This window comes from Primulina tabacum, chromosome 8, assembly GCF_025594145.1.
Source record: "Primulina tabacum isolate GXHZ01 chromosome 8, ASM2559414v2, whole genome shotgun sequence".
Taxonomy (NCBI): Eukaryota; Viridiplantae; Streptophyta; class Magnoliopsida; order Lamiales; family Gesneriaceae; genus Primulina; species Primulina tabacum.
In genome coordinates, this window is record NC_134557.1 from 3,357,880 (window position 1) to 3,379,095 (window position 21,216).

Here is a 21,216-nt window from a genome sequence, read left to right on the forward strand (position 1 = left end):
AAATCAAAGTTTCAAATTTTTAGGCATTCTCTGAGCAAGAGATGGGTAAGGTGTGATTATCAGTAAATCTGACGAAATTGTTAAAAAAAATTAAACAATTTAAAACCTCACCAAGCACGCAACAAACTACATGGGTTTGTGCTGCCTCTAGAGTAGTTAAGGGAAAAACAATTAAAAATGAAGAAAGTTTGGCCAATGGATTAGGGAGGTCCACATGTCCAAATGCATTTGTGTTGAATCAGCCATTAGTTTAGTTTCCACCTTTCAGTTTATTCTTCAAACTATGTGCTCATCTTTGTTTCACTCTTCTCTTTTCCTAATCCTTCCAATCAATCATTCCCTCTTCTATTCTAATTAACAAACAATTACAAAAACAGCCAATTTTTCAGATATGTATAATACCTAAAATAACATTCATGTGGACTTCAAACATATAAAAAAAAAAATGACATGAGAGTTATGAAATTTTCAAGTACCTTAAAAAATAAATTAAATCATCCTAAATCTATTGTTCCAAATCAGTATCAATTATTTAACTCTAGCTCATTAGATATTTTGCAACGGGGTATTTGTACTACGATACGATATACTTGCACAAGTATCAATTCTAATAAAATTAGTCTTTTTCTTCTTCTTTAATTTATTTTTTCCATGTGGTTGGAGTCAATTTCCCGAATCACTCTATCATCGAAAACATCACCGATTCATTTCGTGGGATGCGAAAAAAAATCTAGTTTTTGTCTACTTTGTAATTATCAAATAAATATATATATTGCTTAGAAATTGTCGGGAAAAGCGATTCGAATTTGGTGACATAGTTAATTCCCTCGAGTAAGTAAATTGATTGGTTGAATATATAGAGAGGCTGAGTCATGATAATAATATCAGATCCTATCGCAATATATTAAGACAAAAACTTGTGTGAGACGGTCTCACGGATCGTATTTTATGAGACGGATCTCTTATTTGGGTCATCCATGAAAAAACATTACTTTTTATGCTAAGAGTATTACTTTTTATTGTGAATATCGATAGGGTTGACTCGTCTCACAGATAAAGATTCGTGAGATCGTCTCACAAAAGACCTACTCATATAATAATCTTCAATAGATCGATTAATGCTACTTTGACAACTATGTTGGCACTACTAATTCATTAGTGATGGGGTCCTCTTCATTACAAAACGATGCCAAAAAAATTTAAATATTGGAAACATTTTGATTTTTGTATATAAAAATTCAATTTAAAATAATTAGCATGGTAATTATTATTTAAATATAAATATTATTGTATTTAAAAATATATATTATATTATATATTATCTATACTATTAATAAATTTAAACTTCATAGAGTAACTGGTGAAACTTTTTAATAATTCTAAAATTATCATTTGACAACTCAACTTTGTATTCTATATTTATTTTTATCCTATTTTCTCTTCCAATGTTTCAATTTAAAAAATAGACAATTATATATATATATTTTAAAATACTTCATCTTCGTTATTTTATAGGTACACTTACGACTAATGATATTTATTTATTTTTTAAAAAAATATTACGACGAAATTTATTATACACATAATTAATTATATATATAGGCATAATGTTTGCTTAGTTTAACATCAAAGTAAATTAGCATCAAAATTAATGGCTACAAAGAAAATTAAAGATGAAATTTTAATTTTTAGCTGCGTAAGAGCGATAATAACCCGACATTTCACTCGGGAGACAGTGTTGCACGTAAGCTCGCAGTTAGCAAACCTCCACTGTCCTGATAACTGTTAATCGGACGAGGCGAAAAAACAGAAATAAGCAAAACTACTCTCTTGCCCGATTTCTGTAGAAACGTCGCTATCTTTTACAATTTATCGTTTGGATCCGAACCACTTTTCCTGTTCTTCCACTGCCTCATCCTGTTTACTTTGATTTTGGTTTACAGGTTTCTTTGTGGCCTCTGCCATCGCTTTTATATACATATCTGTGTGCGTGTGTCATGTTTGTTTTTTGTAGCTGATTATTGTTGTTAATTCTGCCATTCAAGATCTGGGTTTGTGATTTATGTGTTCTGTTAGTTCTTCAATTGATTGCTATGAGTTTTCAGTCGATGACTTATATTTGCATATATAGGTTTGGACGTTTGGCGATGAGTAGTTACATGCATGGAAGAATGTGTACAGTTTCTGTCTCTGCTTCTCTCCCTTTTTGCTTTGTTTTTAGAGCAACTGTATGTAACTTTGAACCTCGGGATTTCGATTATTACCTTTCTGTTTTGTGATACTTAATGCTGTGGAAGTGCTACCAGTTGATGGATTGCTTTGATTGTGAGTAAAGGCTTTTGTTTTTTGAATTCTTTTTCACGGATAAACTGGAGTTAAAGCATGTTATTTTGATTGAATTGATGACAATTTGCAGAAATTTTGGGTCTTTTTTTAATCTATTTGTGTAGACCTAGCAATACAATCACCATTCAAGTCACCTAGATTTTTGACGAACTATTCTTACCCAATTGAAAAGAGGGATTTTGAATAATTTGTCAAGGTGGCAAAGTCTCTACTTGAGAGCCTAGAGACTGGAATTTGTGTAGTGTTTCAAACTATGTTTATAACGGCTTATGTCGGAATTTATTAATTCATGTCTAGTGTAGCCTTATCTCGACGTGCTTTTGTGAGACTGATCCACTTTGCGTTCATTTATTTTCAAGTGAAACTGCCAATGCATATTTACAAACGATTTTCTTTTACTTTGATTTTTAAGAATGAGTGAATAATGGCGCTAGCTGAAGTAAGAGCTGCTTGGCAGAGAACTGCCAACCGATGCTTTGTGCAAGAAGATGCAAAAAGAGCACCAAAATTGGCTTGTTGTTCATCGGCACCACCCTCTGTCAAACAGACTGACACAGAGCTTGCAAGTGCTGGTGGTCGTCAAGAGATCCCGACCACATGCTCTATACCTTGTAATCAGAATCCTTCATATTCTAACTCATCCCCCTGTTCAAGATGGTGGCTTCAGATGCAGCCGAGTAATGGGTATCAGAAGGGATTGGTGGGTGACAATCTTAATACCCTCCAACCTGACAAGGAAACCTGTCAAATGCGTGATAGCTCCGATATCCTTGTGAAGAAAGAAGATTATTTTGGTACCATTAATCAGAATGAACACACCAAAGATTCCATTGATAATCAATGTAGAGTTTTTGCCACTTGTGAAAAGAAAGATCTTATAGTTAAGGATGAAGAATTAAGAGCTCTAGGTAATAAAGACTGCAGTGAGCATTATTTGAGTTCCGAATTTCCTTGGATGGGAACAGAGAAAAATATTCCATGGTGGCGAACAACAGATACAGAAGAGTTGGCTTTGTTAGTTTCACAAAGGTCGCATGATTTTGTACAAAATTGCGACCTTCCCGCACCACAGAACACTTGTGTCAAGAAGGATGTGGATGTTTATATATACGGCTTTAGTCATGATGGAATTTCCACCTCATCTCCAGATCGTAAGTTGTTGAATGCTGGGGGTCACTACCATTTAACTGCTCATAAATACACATCAGGCAGCCCAGCTGCCGGGGGTGTCTGCAAAAAGCTTAGGATGTCTGCTGAAGTTAAGACAATAAGGTAATCTATTTGCTTTTGTTTTAAATTAGTATATACCATTCCTTTTGGACACATTCATGTCTTGGGAGTTGGATAACTTATCAAACTTTTAGAATTTCCTCATGTAGTCTAAATAGGGAGATTCTTGCAAGTTCTTGCATATCAGCTTTCTTTTGAGTTCATATACATATTCGTAATGTCACACGTCGACTTTTGTGGCCCTAAATCAGGGATAGCCCAATACAAAAAAGGATGTCAGAGATGCAAACATTTGAGAATGGTATGAAAAACTCTCAACTTCTACAAGCACTTTGTCATTCTCAGACACGAGCCAGGGAAGCCGAGAAAGTAGCAAAACAAGCGAGTGTGGAGAAACAGGACGTTCTCAAGCTTGTTCTTAGGCAGGCATCACAGCTGTTCATGTATAGACAATGGCTCCAACTTCTGCAACTGGAGAACATGTACTTCCAATTCAAGAACAACAAAAGTGACCCAGATTCCACAGTTTTCCCAATAACAATGCCTTGGATTCCTCGAACTGGGAAAGTGATGAAAAGCGAGCAAAAATATGCCACCAGAAAACAGAAACGATCATATCGCCATCCGTTCGATGTTAACAAATATGCAGTCATTTTGGCATTAGGAATGGGTTTAGTTGGTGCCGGATTTATACTTGGATGGACCATCGGGTGGCTGTTACCGGCTTGGTGAATTAATCCGGATGCTTGCGTCTTCCATAGTTTTGAGGCTTTGGCTTTGCTCAGGCTTTATAAGATGTATGTATTTCCCCCAATTCCATGTACATGTATATGTTTTCTTGCCACCTCCCAAATCCTCTTTCATGTGTGTTATTCATTAGTATATATATTTTCAGTTGTCATTCTGAAACATTTGGCTTCTGATCGATGTGGAACATTTTTATTAGTTAAAATTATAATAAAATTTATTAAGTTGGAGAGAATTAATGGAAGTAAAGTTATGGGAGATTACGGAAAATATTAAACTAAAATTAGCGGAGGTTAAGTTATAGGCAGTCAGTTGAAGAAAAAAATAAAAATTTGCAATATATTATCGGGAAGTATGAAAGTTTACTTAAATATACCAAGATAATTTTTATAATATCCTTTTCCTAATAAATAATAATAATAATAATAATAATAGATTATACATAACAAGTAATTTTCATTGATCTGTAAAAATTGAAATCTATTTCGTTGTATGGTTCATTGGTTTTTTATTTTTATTTTTTTATTCTATGGGAATCATTTAGCCTATTAGGAATTTAACTATCCAACCCAGTGGCTAATGTGGCCCATCAGCCCATACTCGTAGCCCGTTTAAGTAGCTCATATTGAGAAAACCGTGTCCTCTTGTACACCCGATACGGGAATCCACCCGGATTCAACCGAAAATCTGAAGCCTGCCATTAAAAAGTGAGGTCGAAGCAGCGGGGAAGAACAACAGAACCAGGACTAGAAATAAGGCGTATAAAATCGATCAAAAATGCCGGTGATGGAAAAGCTGAGGATTTTCATAGCCCAAGAGCCTGTCGTTGCCGCTTCTTGCCTCATCGCCGGCGTTGGTGAGTACTCAAATTCTTGTATATAAATTTACGTACATCTACCTGTAAATTTATCTATTTGTACGTGTTTTTTTCGATTTGATTTGTTGTATTGTAAAGCCATGTTTATATGCATATGCTTTCTTGTTGCTTCATTTTGTGGCACTTATCAGTGATTTTGGGATCAGATTTACGGATAATGAAGGTGGGATTAAAGATTGGAACTTTCCAGGAAAAAAACATTAAATTTTTTAAACGTAGGATTCTCGTGAGACGTCCCACGAATCGGTTCACGAATTTTTAGCAGCAATCCTGCCGATATTTACCTTAAAAAGTAACTTTTTTAGCATAAAAAATAATATTTTTCATGGATGATCCAAATAAGACATATGTCTCGTAAAATACGACCCGTGAGACCGTCTTACACAAGTTTTTGGTATTTTTGAATTAACTTTCGAGGAACAACCCTAGTATCTTGACGGGAAACTGGAGCGAATTGCCATTTGTGGCAGCTCTAGGTGACTCAACTAGATGAGGTGTATTTTTAGTTATTGATGACAATGCAGCTGGGAATGGATTCATGGTGTTTTTCCTGAACTACAATTTGGGAAAAACCTGTGGGGTGTGCTACTCTACAAATCTGTGTGAGGATGAGCGAAAATAATGTCGTTGTCCTTCTCTGTTTATATAATGTGGCAAAGTCCCGATATGTGTTGAGTGTATGTAATCATATCACTCCTGCCTCCTAATGTTGTTGTATTCTTGGTATTTACAGCCTTTCAACAGAAGTGCTATAAATGATAGGGATTTATCACTCTTGAGGTTTAAACCACAGTGGATTGAAACATTATGCTGAACCTGTGTTTGATGCAAACCATCGATATACTTTTACTATGTGAAGATATATGATTTATCATCTTAGTACTCTAATTTGGATGGCTGCAGGACTCTTCCTTCCGGCTGTAGTAAGACCTATCTTGGACTCGCTGGAAACGTCAAAGCAAGTACCTCAACCTGCTTTAAGTGATGTAAGTGAATTGCTTCATGCCTGTTGCTGTTCTGGGACATTCTCACTTGCATAGCCTTCTAATTATTTTGCTAGATATAGATCCTCTCCTGCTCTGATTTTCTGGTAGAGCGTATTTCTGTTTTTACGATGATCATATTCGCCAGTGATGTTCGTAAAATATCGGTTATATGTGGTTATATTTTACTACTTTCAGTCTTTCATGTACCTTCTGAATAGCTTACGTTTCCATCCTGGAAGGAGAAGGATGCCATAACCTCCTGATGAATTGAAATATTTTATCACATTTTCATGAAATATTTTTTCCTGTACTTTGCAGTGGAGTCAGCGCATATATGTTCTGGTTTGTGGTGCCTGTATGTTTTTCATGGCTCGCTTGAATTCTTCTATCACTTTGTTATTTGACAATCACAATTAACATTTCGACCGTGGTTGACCTTATAGTTACTGTAACACCCGCACCCAAACACAATATTGTTTTCTTATTTTTGTGAAATCTTCCTGTTTTCCTACCAATGCTCCCCACAATGCATGCTGTTGCAGACACATTGATACTTGTCATTACGATAGTGCTGCCATTTTTTTTTTACCATATTGAACTTTTCCTACATAGATGCTTCCCTGAAAAAATTCAGGAATTCGTAAAATCGACCTGCAGTATGATCTATCTTTATATGTTCTCCTTCTCACTAACCACTTAGCATTCACTCAGACTAGGTGTCACTTCATATCCAATAATCCTGAATTCTCCAATTAATTATGATTGGGTGTAGAATACTTATTAGCGATCCATCTTCTCAAGTGTATTTTAGACAGAAAATTGAAATTTCCGAGTTGGTTGATGGTGGTCAGTGACACGTACTGGATTAAAAATAATCCACGACATGATATATCCAATTTGATGTCTTTTTCTCTTCTTGTATTGGGCATGAGCTTGTGATGATATGTCGTATTGAGTCTGTCTTAGAACCTTAAAGTTTTATGATCTATTTCTGAAACGTGGAAAATGGATATGGAGTGGTGGTGGGTACCGAGGTAATGTTTTGCTAATTATAGGGAGAACTACTTTGCTTTGTTTTCCAGATACAAATGTAATTACTGTAATTAATGGAGGCACAGCATGCACAGGTCATGGACATGCTGGCTGGTGTAAACGGGGGGTGGGCCGTGGGGGGTGTAGTTAGATGTCAACATGTATGTATGTTCTATTATCGGAGGCATCCTCAATTATATTCAATTATTCGTGACATATCATTTAAGGCACATATATGCATGGCAAGCCTTTGCAGGAAAATGAAAATAACCGTTGACATTAATTGCTGGCACGAATAATGAAGTATTGATTCTCTTCAATTTACCTGCATTGGAGTTCTGGGCCGATATTATTTGATGATGCATGTGGAGATGTTTTATGATAATAATTTGTCTTTTTTGTCCGTCTCTGCTTCTTTAATTTCGCCCAAAGAGTTTAGCATTTATTTCCATATTTGGTTTTTTCCTTCGCAGGTAGTTGCCGGTATGACCAGCAAGAAACAGGGTTGAGAATTGAAACGACGCAAGGACATAATCGGCAACGTCTCTCTGTCTTTTTTTAATTTTTTTCTGTTTTGATCGGAGACCAGAATAAATATTTGAACATCTTGTGGTGGTGGCATATATTTCAAAATGAGGGTAAAAGTATCCATTTGGTTGATCGCTATTCCTAGCATTTTTATCAATCTTTCACTTGTTATTCGTTTGTGCGGGTGTTCTAAAATTCGGCTTAAGCCTCTGCCAACCGTATCGAAAAAGTATTAGTCGACTAGCATTGGAGACAAAAAAGCCTAGGCAGCACTAGGCGCTCGAAAAATTATCATTTTTTTGTGTGTTTTTTAAAAAAAAGTTTTTTGGGTTTTAATTTAAATTTAAATCTCAATTTTTAAAAAATGAAAAATAATTTCTTTACACATTTTAAACTATAGATCAACAAAAAAAAAAAGAAGTGATTTGTTGGCTTAATTTAAGATATAAATGTCATCTTATGATGTTTGATATTATGAAATCTGTCTTAGTCGTACTTGTATGTCTCTGCCTATGCGGTCTAGACGTGAAGCGATGATCTGACGTAGCGTTACGTCTTGGAATTTTACAACCTTCGCCTTTATTTCCCATTTCAAATTCCAATCATCTCCCAATTTGACCAGATAAAATGGTTCGCGTGGGCCCCTTCGTGGACCTAGAGCTATATCTGTTGCAGAGTCTCAAAGACTTTTTGAGCACAAAGTAAACTTTATTATATGAATATATAGAGTACATCCATTACAAGATGCGGAGATAATTTGCTAAACGTAAAGCTTTACAATGTAGACAACAGATGCCATTTTCAAATACTATAGCAATACTACTGCTTCAGACTGGATACTACTTGTGTGATTTCTTGGCACTCTTCCATGGTATAACTTGCTTTATACCTTCATATACAGCAGCCTGAAATTAAGATCGAAATGCAATGCGAGTTAGAAATCCAGCTTTAGATACTATGTGATAAATATTTTTGGAGTTCAATCATGAAAAGAGCAAACAATAATTAGTAGTAATTTTCCACCAAGTTAAAATTGGCAAACAATAATTAATAGAAATTTTCCACCAAGTTAAATTCCTTTAATTTCAGAGTTGTCGTGGGCCACAAAAGCAGAAACCTGTTCCCACTCAACATTTATTTTCTTGCATAATGACCCCCCCCCCCCCCCCCCCCCCCAAATCAATTTTTAACCTAATGTGTAACAATAATTTATTGTTAAATTTTTTGGGGGAGGGAAAAGTTTACGCTTTACCGATTGATCAGGGCCGCCTGATCGCCGCCGCAACGTAGTTTTCCGACTTGCTTTTGCAATGTCGAATAGGTTCTTGAACTTTATTTCAGTACAATATATTCATGAGATCATACTCCACTCCAAGATTTTTAATTTTAGAATAGAGAATAATTAAGTAAAAAAAAAGTGAAAAACTTACCCAGAGGTGAGTGGTTGGCCTAGCATCAGAGACGGTGGAGATGCTCCCAATTCTTCTGAGCTTCCCTTCCATCTTCACCTTCTTGCAGCTCTCAGTATCACTGTCACAGCTAGCAACGGAGGACGAGGAGAACCCTATAAAGTCCCCGCCAATTGCTTCCTTTGTACCACCCCTCCATTTCAAAAACCCGGTTCCTCTTCGCCTTCCGTTGCTTTTCTTTCCAATCCAGATGTCATCCACCGCACTCTCGGGACTGGCGCTGCTGTAACTGTCGAAGGAATAGTGGTTCTCCATAAAGAATCTGAACGAAGAGAACTTTGGGCGAGCGAGATTGTAAGGGGCGTCGAGAACCGTGGTTGGGGAGGGCGTTTTGGTGATTTTGTTGGTGGGCTCCATGATCAACGGCATCCTGCAGGGTGGAAGCTCCAATAATTTGGCCGCGGGTTCGGGTAGAGCGATGAGAGCTGTGCAGGGTCGTGGCTTTCCGGGTTCCTCTTCCCATTGGAACGGCACCGACACTAACGTCTGCAGCGGCGGAGTCGCCGTTCCTGATGTCACGAAGCATGGAATAATGGTTAGAACCAGTAATCGCGATTAGATTGAGCTTAAAAGAGACGAGAAGATTGTGTATTTTACCTGAGCGCTGAGGCGAGTTGGGGGTGGGAGGCATTATATTCAACAATGGAAGCTTAGGTGTGAGAAACAAACTAGAGTAGTAGTCTCCAACACCCTCTGTTTCCATGTCTGTCTCTGTTGTGTGGGAGTGTGGCTTTGCTAACATGGGGATTTAACGGTTCGGTCGACCCTATCTCTGCGGTCACTGGTACTGGCTGCAGGGGTCGATCCAACTGCTCGGATTTTTTCGAGCCAATTTTTTTTTTTTTTTTTTAAGGGAGGTGGACCCGGATCACTCATGTGGAGTGATCCGGGCCGTTCATTGCCCGTGCAGGCACTGCCTGCACGGGTAGGTTGAAACAAACCGGATTTAACCAGGGGAGCATTAGAGTGGGGACCAGTCTTTTTGGTAGACGTGGGGTTTGAAAATATATATTTACACACAAAAAATTACGTCATTATATATATCAATTTAATAAAATGCATCTTCGATTCAATTTGAATCATAATTTAATCATAATATTAATATTTTATATTAAAATTATTATTTTTCAATTTTAATATGAAGAGTAGACTCGTCTCATAAAAAATATCTATAAAAACGTCTCACATAACTCATATTTTGTTTAATACATTATTTATGGTCCTCCCTCGAATAGAAACATTGGAAAATTAAAATACTGCACATTAGCTCCGTGTAATCAATTTCCATGTGATGTAATGGTTAAATGATTAATACAAAATATAAAACTTTAATTATTACTTGATAACAATACTATAAATTCTTCTTCCATTAATTAAGAGGAGTATTACATTAAATGATATTAAACACTTCGACCGGGTTGGGAGGGGATCGTGAGATTCGCCAATCCAAATCCTATGGTCGATTTGCCCACACAATACATTTCTCTTGTAATACATTTTTTTTGAGACGATCTTACAAATCTTTATATGTGAGACGGATCAATCATGCCGATATTCACAATAAAAAGTAATAATTTTTCATGGATGACCCAAATAAGATATATGTATCACAAAATACGACCCGTGAGACCGTCTCACACAAGTTTTTGCCTTTCTCTTGTTAGGAATTATTTTTTATTTGTATTTTTTTAAGATTATTATCTATTTTACTATAACGAGACTTTTGATATGTTGCGTATGTATATTTGGAATTTCAATCGAACTAAATATTGGCCAGAAAGGATCCAGGCAGGATGGATAAACAATTATCTGTTTGATACAATTATTTCATGTCGCACTTGGATGGTTGGATTTGATTTTGGAACGAATGATTTGATTTGAATATGGATTTGAAATAACAATATCATAATTGTTGTATTTCAAATATATCATAATTAATATTGTATTTATATGAATTATGAAATGATGAATTTAAAGTCCACCCAACATAAATTAATACAATCAATCAGATTGTTTAACCATCCGTAGATTTGAAATTCATAACTTCAAATTCTTCTATCCAAACTTGAGTCCTAGCTCGAACGCATTAACATTGCAAATCTAAACCCGTCAAGTTCAGTGCACTTTTGTATATAATGTCGCTTTTGTAACTCGATCGGAGACCTAATAGCTAGTCTCCTTCTTGGATTGATATGGGCGGGAAAGATGCATGTCTGTCTCAAAGTACACCACAACATGATTTTATTTATGTCTAATTTATTAATTTGTCGCTATTTAAGAAATAGAACCGGAAGACGTAGGAACAAAGATGCCCGCAAGATTGTGTGGGCATAATTGTACAGTAACTAAGAACTTACGAGGCTATTGCCATTAAATACGATGTTTACTTGGCATAGAGACTGCATACATATGTGTCATGCTACGTGCTCTTTCTATTCAATGGCATTGTGCTGAGTCGAAAGCATTTATATTTCACTTGTCACCAACATATCCATTTCATTTGCATAGCTGATTGATTAGGGCAACCTATTTAACGTAAGGAAAAGAGGCTCTCATCGGGGTTTTTAACCATTTACGTACCACAAAACCCAAACAATTTTCGTGTTCAAGATAAGTTGAAAAAAATATGTTTATACAGTAACACACCGATTGGGTGTACGTGATACAAATTAGAGTCACGCCACTTAATTCAATTGACGTGATTTTCCGTCAAGATGTGATTTGTTATATTATATATAAAAAAATCTCCTTAATACTTTCTTAAATAATAATACTAATAGGATATGTTACACCGATATTTTACAAGAAATTAGAAGTGTACAAAAATTCACACTTATACTTTTTGGGTAAATTTGGTGTAAACGTTTTTTGGGTATTTATTAACATAGATTAAGTTAATATTTAATTTAGAAGGAGCACAAAAAATTCACACTTCTAATTTTAGGGTAAAAATTCACATTTATAATTATGATGTGGGTCCAAGAATCGTAATATCATTATTAACTTATACGTAAAGTATTGGAAGCATATGAAATCATTGAGTTAATTACAAAAAATAAAAAAAAATGATATATACATACGAACCACTAAAACGAATAAATTTATCAAAATTCAAAACACAAAAATTATATATTTTTTAATTTTCTACGTCATCTTCATATTTTAAATCATTTGGATTTCTTTAATAATTATCGTATTACTAAATCAACTATTTATTAATTTGTTAATCAGAAGCTTCGGGAGATTGTCCAACACAACTAATAAACTTAGACCGCAGAACCATGGTTCACTTATCAGTTTTCCCTTACCCTAGTGACAAATATGATGTTCAAAGACCTATATGATTTCCAGTTCAAATATCACGTGTGTACTGTAATAAATAATTATTTTTTAAAAAAAAATTCACTTAAAATAAGTTTAACGCGGTGTTTTGGTTCTGGAAATCAATCTTCTGATTGGGACAAACACTTTCATATCTTTTATTCATATTAATCGCTTAGCTAACAGTACTGTGGCTCACACGTTAGCTCGCAAAGCACTATCGATCTCGGTTTGTTTAAATTGACCAAATAGAAATATTTCATCTTGGATTTGAAGTATTCTAATTCGGATTTATCGACACGATTTTATGAAAGTTATTACTTAAATAAAAATTAACTCCAGCTACCAAGTTTGATTTTAATGTAGTCACTAATGGAACTTCAGTTCAATAGAGTTGTTTGTAATTAGTGAATCGAACTGATATGTTCAAATATATGTACATATATTGGAAAAATAATATTGTTTTAGTTCTAAGATCACATATTTTTGAATATCACTATAATGATAAGAATCGTTTTGTTTTTAAAGAAATTAATTTTTTAAAAAGAAGACAAAGAGAGATGGTGACAGACATCACATTCTTATACATGCTGTGGTGGCGTTTTGCACTGCCATACATGCATTGGATTCTTCACAGCCAGACACAAATACTAAAAATATTCCAGAGATAGGAATAAATTGGGGCTTGTCCACCGTCTGACATTCATTTCCTTAGATTTATTTCATTTATCAAAAAAATAAAATATGCCAAATCAATATAAAGGAGTGAACAGCGTACTTTTGCATTAATCAATTTGCGGTTTCAAATTAAAAAACAAAGGCACGGTACGTGCACGCTTTTTTTGGCTTTATTAGAGAATTTCAATTATACTAGGTAGGCGAACCTCAATATTTGAGGTGTTTATCCAGATATGTTGTGCAATATATGTTTTTTTTGTTGCATATTGACTACATACTGTGATTGAAAAGAAAATATTGGTCGGATAAAGTATAGCTACAGAGTAGGAGTAAAGTGTAGATATTATAACAACATGATAATCTGTACATATACTATGGTTTTTTCGTGAGTAGCACGTACTTAGAAAACATAAAAAGTTTAGTTATTTTCGCAGTATTACGCGCTGGTTTCATGCTTGGTCTTCAGCTGTTGCACTGGACCTGCAAAAAAAACCCGATAATAAAGTTAGTTAATTTGTAGCATTTTGGTTGAGATCCAATTTTAAAAAGTTAAATAAATGCGAACGATATTGTTTTGAAACTTTAAGTATATCATGTTAAAGATCTGAGAATGAAATAATTTGGGAGAACAAATCATTTAACTTGTTTAAATTTTTACTATCGTTGCAAACATAACTATTTGAACGTATTTGCGTCTAAATATTAACATATTTTGAAAACTAATATTATTTATTGTTTTTTTGAATATATCTATATAGCAAATCTTGTAAATAGTAGGATGTGGTCAAAACTAAGAACGAGCTAGACATATCATGCATTAGGTAATTGTGAGTAATATCGTAACTTATTTACATACTTAAATAGTTGAGAATAGATATATCAGGGAGAAAATACAACATGTTAGTGACATGAACAAAATCTAGTTATGCACTGGAAAAAAATAACTTAAACTGATGTAAAGAGTGAAGTAAAAATAATTATTATAAGTAAATGTTTTATTGAATTTTATTCAGAGTTTTTAGCAACCCCATATTAATTTTTTTGCAAATGAACTATTATCAGTACATAAGATAAATGTTTAACTATTTACTCAATGTACATACTGAGATTGGCGGGTAATGTTGAGATTCAGTTCTGTCTCAATATCGGCTGCATAGTCTATTAGAAGAGAAAACTTTGATTCCATATTAAGTGCTCTTCGGAAGATAATGGCCCATATTGGGTTCGAGAAAAGCCTTTTCATCAGTTCCTCGACTTCTTTTTCAAATAGAAAATTGTAGTAGCATTGGCTACAGTCGATACATTCACAATAGCGGTTGTTTTCCATTAGAGTTGGATTTAAAAAAGTAATTCTAAACTTTGAGGAGAAAGTGTAGGGATTTTTGGATATTTAGCCGTAATGTAAAAGAAGGCAAATGATGTTATATAAAGTGTATGCGTTAGGGTGAGTCATAGATAAACTATGACACATGTGGTGCTTATTTTGAGCCACCTCAGTAAAAATAGATTAACCCTGTTTAACAATTGACAAGTGTCAGGGCTGAGTTAGGTGTGCATAATGTGGTGTCGAAGGTATATTTTTTTTGTAATCGTAATTTTTTTTTTTTTGTTTTTTTTTATTTGTTTGAGTTGACTAAACATTGTGGCAGTTGGTATTTTGTTTGCTTTACAAAAATAATACAATAATAACAAATACTCAAATATCATGAACGTTTTGCACTATAAATCTGTTTTGCAACATCTGTTATTTTGCTTTAGCGTCTATTGTTCTGACATTTGGAAAATCAGGTGTTAGCATGTTTGTTACCAAAGCTTTATCCGAAAATAAATGATTTGATGAACCGCAAAAAATAGAATTTGACGACATTTTTGTTTTCATTGGCTGAATTTATAAATTTCGTGGTTTAAACCCATATCACTTGGGGTTTAATGGTGGTGATTGAGGGCTTATTCGTTTTATATAAATGTAAGTAGTTTTATTTTGATGGTTTAGTTAATTTATTCCAATTCTAATATAGCGTGAGATTTATATGTTTTTCCTTAATTTCCCACCCTCAATGTGCATATGAAAATTTTAAAGATGGTTTTAGGGTATAATTTATCGTTTTTTTACTGAAATGTAAATTCATTTGAGCATCTTTATAAGTATTATACAACATAAAAAATAACAAAATTCAAGGAAAATTAATAAACATGAAGACACTGACGCACATGTGTGATGCCCAGTTGAGTGATCTTGATGTCAAGAGAATTCCTTAATTTCTTTATGTATGTTGAAACCATTTTTCCTCCGAAGATATTTAATCTTAATATTAAATTTCATGATGTCTTGGAAAGTACAAGGAAATAGAAACTTGCATAACTCCTTTCCCAGAGGTCAAAAGAGACAATCAAGTAGCTGGAGGGGAGTTGAAGCGGTTTCCGGCCAGGCTTTTTGATGTGCCACCTCGAATAAAAAATGGGGATGTTCCTGGAGTTACATCCGAATTGTATAAAGAGGATAATAAGCTTTGGGAAAAACATGTCAACGAGTACAAAAGAATTGATAGGTTACTTGGCACCGCAAGATATCGGAACATCATGGATATGAATGCAGGTCTCGGAGGTTTTGTAGCATCATCGGAATCTCTGAAACTATGGGTGATGAATGTTGTGACTAATGTTGCTCAGAATACTCTAGGTTTCATATACGAGCGAGGCTTGATTGGCATATATCATGATTGGTACACTGTCTACTTTTCCACATTCAACAAACGGACCTTAACATGCATATCCAACCAGTAAATTTTTGGAAATTCCTAGATTTGGAGCTAAGTTGTATTGTTCTCGATTATTTCATGTGTGAAGGGTTCTCCACTTACCCAAGGACCTACGATTTCATTCATGCTAATGGCATATTCAAGTTATATCTGGACAAGTAAGCAACAATTACTTGGCCCAACTACTTGACAATTCACGTTTGATTTTATTGTTTATATTGTTTAGAAGTTTGCAGTCTCTGAAATTTTTTCAACTGGAATGTTCAGAATTATTATTGTTATTGCTAGTAATTTCTTGAATATCTGGTTTTAAAAAGTGGAAGATAACAGATGAATCTGCTATTGCCTCTCAATACATATTTTTTAACCAAAAAATGGGGGAAATACAGCGAAGGATTTATCCAGCTATTAGATTGACATGCAACTCATATTGTTCGTGAAACATCAGGAAAGCCGAAAACCAAAAACAGTAGATCAAGCTAAAAGACAAAACAGGCGACCTAAAACTAATATATGAACGACAAAGAGGGGGAAAAATGCAAGTCACTGACAGCAAGCAAAAACCAAAAAAAAAACCCGGCTCCCTCGTATTATGCCCCTGTCATTGGGAAGCTAATCTCGAAGCAAACTCATTGACAAAGTCGGTTTATTGTAGGAGAAAGCCAACATCATAATTAGCTCAGTTATTTTTTTAATCACTCACCAACAGAAAGGAGAGCAATAAGGCAAAAACATAAAAGTTAAAACCCATAAACAAAACAGAGGAGAGCATATAAGCATAAAATCTCAAATAAATACAACAATGAAGGCAAAATTTTTTAAGGAAAACGTATGGCTCGTAAGGGAAGTAACACAAGCAGGCTGCCAAACCAAACCATATACAATATAAGCTCATTTTAGGAACAAGACAATAGCAGGACCAGCTCACCTATTCCTCGCGTGTTCTTCCTGGCAAAGTGACAGTCGGTGCTTCGGAGGCCTAAAATTAAAAAAAATTAGTAGCGCAGAAGAAAACATATAAACACAATAGGAGCTCCACCTTGCACGAAGCTAAGTTAAAAAAAAAAACAAGGGGAAGAACGCGTCGAATAAGGAATGAACCGCAAGGAAAAAAACATATTCAAGCAAATCCAAAGAAAGCACATACCCAAATATCGTTTTGCGAAGCGAAGAAGAGCAAACGGGAGTGAATAAGCAGAATGGAGACCGCTGTTTTAAAACCCTAGCCATAAAAAACCGTTATTAGAGCAGAAGAAGGCATGTAAGCATGAACGCTCGAATTTACACAACGCAAAGACATAAAAAATCGAAAGAGACAATGCATCCGGTAGGGGGAAACCACGAGCAAAAAACCCGAATCAAACAAAGCCAAAGGAAATACGAACCGAAATATGGCTTTCTGAGGCGAGGGAAAATAAAAGAAGAGTTGAAGACGCGCGCAAGGCAGCAAAAAAAGATGGGGGTTAGATGGATGCTAGCTGGGAAGAAGCCCAACAGCGTACGAGCCGGGCAAAGAAAGGAGTGTGAGAAGAATGGTTGGAAAGAGATGGGAAAAAGAACGAAGGGGAGAGAGCACCGGACACCACACCTCTCATGCAGGAACTATTCCCTTGACAGCACAACCTCTTTCAGGCATGCTTATCGGTTCCACCGGACCGGTTTTGGACCGGTTCCCACCGGTTCTGGGTCCGGTGAGTTCGGAACCGGTTCCGAACCGGTTCCGGTTCCAAGTTTTTCGGCTTCGAATAAACCGATTCCGGTTCGGTTTAAACCGGTTCCGAACTTTAATTTATTATATTTTACTATATAATTAAAATTAGTAATATTAATGGACAGTTTTTTATTTAGTATTTTGATTGCAAATAATTGTGATTACATAAAAAAATATAACAGAATAACTTAAACATTTATTTTTATAATTGAACATCTAAAATTCATCACGATTTATTAAAATATATTTGGAATATTCTGGATCTTCGTCGGAACTTGAGCTATGGAATTCGTCGATTGCGCCAGAGGTCCTATTCTTTTTTTTCTGCTGCAAACCAATCTTGTAGGCACGTTAGCATGGAAAGTGTTTCTGGCTTTAAATTAGTTCTTTGGTCACCAATGATCCTTCCACATACTGAAAATGCTGATTCGGAAGCAACACTTGAACTTTGAATGGGTAGGACATCTCTTGCAATTGCAGATAACACTGGATAAAGTTTAGAATTTACTTTCCACCAATCAAGAACATCGAAATTATCCGTAGTCTCAATATATTGACTTAGATAAATTTGGATCTCATTGTAATTGGTTGTTGTCACCGATTTTCCTTTGAACTTTTGTCGTTTCAAACTTTGAAAGAAGTTCAGTGCTCCACTTTTGCTCTTATATGTCGACATCTCCTCCGGCTGCGCACTCGGTTCATCACATTGTTCACTAGCATACAAATCAAACAATTCTTGGAGATAATGCATGATTGACTTCTTTTGATCGTCAACATTCTTCTTAAGAAATTTAGCATAATATTCAAAAAACACGTCTAATCCTCCTTGATTTTGAGTAGGATCAAGTAATTTAGCATAATATTCAAAAAACACGTCTAACGCCACTACCACCACGACGATTTGAAGATGATGCCATTGAAATTCGAATTGTTTAAATGAATAAATTGCGAAATAGTAAATATATAACAATAAAAATAATACGGATTATAGATAAAATTATAACACAATTATTGAATATATTTGGAGATATGATAGCAAAGAAAGATATTGATGGTAGAGAAATGAAAAGTTGAGAGAAAATTGATATGTGAAATGTAAAAAAATGACTTGTATTTATAGATGAATTTTGGGGTTATAAAAAAGATTGTATATTTGCAGGGCCAAATTGATAAAAAAAACACTGCAGATTTCAGTAGCCGTTGGCCTGCATTTTTCAGCCCAACGGCTGCATTTGCAGCCGTTGGCCCAAAAGGCTATTTTCTTTTATTTTATTTTTAAAAAAATTTTTGAATTCGGGTTTGGGACCGGTTCCGGGTCGGTTCCGGATACGGTCCTGAATCGGTTTGAAACCGGACCCGGAACCGGTTGAACCGGTTCAGAATATGCTGAACCGGTTCAACCCACAAACCAATGAATTGTATATGATTTCGGGTCCGGTTCTTTCATTCCGGATCCGGTTCCGGGCTTAACGGACCGGTTCCGGGTCGGTTCCGGTCCGAACCGGTCCGTTAAGCATGCATAGCCTCTTTGCTTAGTGGAGAGCTTAACGTAAAACACGTGTATTTGAGAAAAACAAGAATGGAACGCGTGGACTTTTAGTGACCGGAAACCGGGCAAAAACAGGCCCATCACAATTTATTCAGGCTTTCATATATATATATATATATATATATATATAAAATTGATATTTTTATTAGAAGAATGTGGAATCGAGTCCGTCAGTATCTTGCTTGTCCCTCTTTGTAATTTTAAAATTTACTATATTTTCATTTCGATAATCACAAACCAAACCGTTCGTGATCTAACTAAACGAAGCTTACAACTTAGATGGAATTTGGTGTTTTTGCATCTGATTGATTCTTTTGTTTATCAGTAAATTTGTACATTAAGATTTATTGAATGGTTAATGATAATAGTTTCATATTTTTTTTAAAAAAAAAACTTGATTTGATGTGTAATCATGTATCCTCTGCCATTAGCTAATGTAATCAATGCTTGATTTCATTGCAATTAAGTGGGTTTTCTCTCCATAATTGTTAGCCTATCTACCTTATTTATATCTATCTATATATATACACCTTTTGATAATTATTATTTCAAAAGGTGTTTCTAAAATTTTTGTTTCTTTCTTTTTTGGTGAATAACATTGCCAAGTGACCAAGTCCAGAATCCACCACTTCCATTTCCTTGACAACAAAACATCCACACAACAAAGGTCGCACCAGAGGTAGGCCCATTTTGGACTCTTATATTTAGTTATTGGGTTCTCATCATTTCTCAATGTTTGATTGCAAAGTGGGCTACGACGAATTTTTTGATATATGCATGATGAGTAACTATATTGTCTTCTCCCTGGGTGGGTCACTTATTTTGGCAGGTCGAGTAATTGAGTGATCTGATGACATCATATTTCCAAATGATATTCGTCTGTGTTCTAGTACATTACCATTTTAAACCATACAAAGTAACACAATTAAATCAATTACATTGAATAATAATTAAGGCAGGAACTTGTGTGATACGATCTCACAGGTCGTATTTTGTGATACAGATATCTTATTTGGGTCATTCATGAAAAAATATTACTTTTTATGCTAAGAGTATTACTTTTTATTGTGAATATCAATATGATTGATCTGTCTCACACATAAAGATTTATGAGACCGTCTCACAAAATATCTAGTCAATAATTAACATGAAAGGTGAAATATATCCTGTTACGAACATTAAATAGAAAGCATACTATATTTGAGACAAGGAGTATTAACTAATTAAATGGCTCTATTATCGTATTAATTACGCATCGGAATTGTAGGGAGTACTTGGATTTGATACAACCTGAAGGTGTCTGTCTTATCTTATTGTGCTAAATAAATGAGAATAAATGTCAAACTTTAAAAATATTTTTAGCATTTTATAAATATCAAATCAATGAATTTAAAATCCATGATGTCAAATTCATTAATCAAAGCACCAACATCATTTGAAATCGAATGTTACCAAATCATAGATTCAAACCAAGAGGCAAGAAACATTTAGCAAAAATGTGAAATCGCAAAAAATCATATAACTCATTATACGGAATTATTGATGTCGAATATCACATGGTTTAAAAATAAAACGCTTCGCGAAATGTGTTCGATTTTCTAAAATAGGGGATTGTAGTAGATATTTCATTAACACAAGAGAATTTTATGATTTTTTTTTTTCAAAATTTTCGGATCGAGATGGAAACATGAAACTTTATATAAAATCATGTTTATAATGGGCTGGTTGGTCTACTCTCAAACTCCATAGAAATACTTATAGGTTAAAAGTTAGAACATGAACAACCTATTTAAATCTTTAAAAAAAAATTCATAATAAATTCGAATTAAAATATAAAAATAGACTCATTTTAAATTATACAATTTTTTTTTGTTTTAGTAGCACAAGCGGTGTAGGGTTGTCGAATTTTTTTTTTTACTAAAAAAGAAAATTTCAATTATAAAAAAAATAGAAATTCATATAAGATTGCATTGGAAAAATATT

General features: G+C 34.6%; 3 protein-coding genes and 1 long non-coding RNA gene across 4 annotated transcripts; 2 read left to right on the top strand and 2 right to left on the bottom strand.

The window, feature by feature from the left end:
• The first annotated feature begins 1,671 nt into the window (after positions 1–1,671).
• LOC142553006 (uncharacterized) lies at positions 1,672–4,558 on the top strand. Its single transcript, XM_075662974.1, has 3 exons — positions 1,672–1,943; positions 2,759–3,618; positions 3,828–4,558. The coding sequence occupies exons 2-3, from the start codon at positions 2,771–2,773 to the stop codon at positions 4,306–4,308; spliced, it is 1,329 nt and encodes a 442-aa protein (XP_075519089.1). The 5' UTR covers positions 1,672–1,943; positions 2,759–2,770; the 3' UTR covers positions 4,309–4,558.
• Positions 4,559–4,958: 400 nt separating this feature from the next.
• LOC142553007 (uncharacterized) lies at positions 4,959–7,923 on the top strand. Its single transcript, XM_075662976.1, has 3 exons — positions 4,959–5,179; positions 6,104–6,186; positions 7,692–7,923. The coding sequence occupies exons 1-3, from the start codon at positions 5,101–5,103 to the stop codon at positions 7,725–7,727; spliced, it is 198 nt and encodes a 65-aa protein (XP_075519091.1). The 5' UTR covers positions 4,959–5,100; the 3' UTR covers positions 7,728–7,923.
• A 510-nt stretch (positions 7,924–8,433) lies between these two features.
• LOC142554417 (uncharacterized protein At4g00950-like) lies at positions 8,434–9,957 on the bottom strand. The gene is made up of 3 exons (XM_075665089.1): positions 9,813–9,957; positions 9,177–9,724; positions 8,434–8,651 (listed from the first exon to the last, which is right to left on the bottom strand). Exons 1-3 carry the CDS (start codon positions 9,955–9,957, stop codon positions 8,586–8,588), a joined length of 759 nt encoding a protein of 252 aa, XP_075521204.1. The 3' UTR covers positions 8,434–8,585.
• A 3,605-nt stretch (positions 9,958–13,562) lies between these two features.
• LOC142554418 (uncharacterized) lies at positions 13,563–17,348 on the bottom strand. The gene is made up of 3 exons (XR_012822188.1): positions 17,121–17,348; positions 16,902–16,952; positions 13,563–13,694 (listed from the first exon to the last, which is right to left on the bottom strand). It is a non-coding gene; the product is annotated as an uncharacterized LOC142554418 (long non-coding RNA).
• Between the last annotated feature and the right edge of the window lie 3,868 nt (positions 17,349–21,216).

Coding starts and splice junctions, on each gene's coding strand:
- LOC142553007 (XM_075662976.1), top strand. CDS start 5,101: ATGCCGGTGATGGAAAAGCTGAGGATTTTCATAGCCCAAGAGCCTGTC. Junction 5,180..6,103: donor TTGCCTCATCGCCGGCGTTG/GTGAGTACTCAA, acceptor GGATGGCTGCAG/GACTCTTCCTTCCGGCTGTA. Junction 6,187..7,691: donor CTCAACCTGCTTTAAGTGAT/GTAAGTGAATTG, acceptor TTTCCTTCGCAG/GTAGTTGCCGGTATGACCAG.
- LOC142553006 (XM_075662974.1), top strand. CDS start 2,771: ATGGCGCTAGCTGAAGTAAGAGCTGCTTGGCAGAGAACTGCCAACCGA. Junction 3,619..3,827: donor GCTGAAGTTAAGACAATAAG/GTAATCTATTTG, acceptor GCCCTAAATCAG/GGATAGCCCAATACAAAAAA.
- LOC142554417 (XM_075665089.1), bottom strand. CDS start 9,957: ATGTTAGCAAAGCCACACTCCCACACAACAGAGACAGACATGGAAACA. Junction 9,725..9,812: donor CAACTCGCCTCAGCGCTCAG/GTAAAATACACA, acceptor TCGTGACATCAG/GAACGGCGACTCCGCCGCTG. Junction 8,652..9,176: donor GGCCAACCACTCACCTCTGG/GTAAGTTTTTCA, acceptor TCTTAATTTCAG/GCTGCTGTATATGAAGGTAT.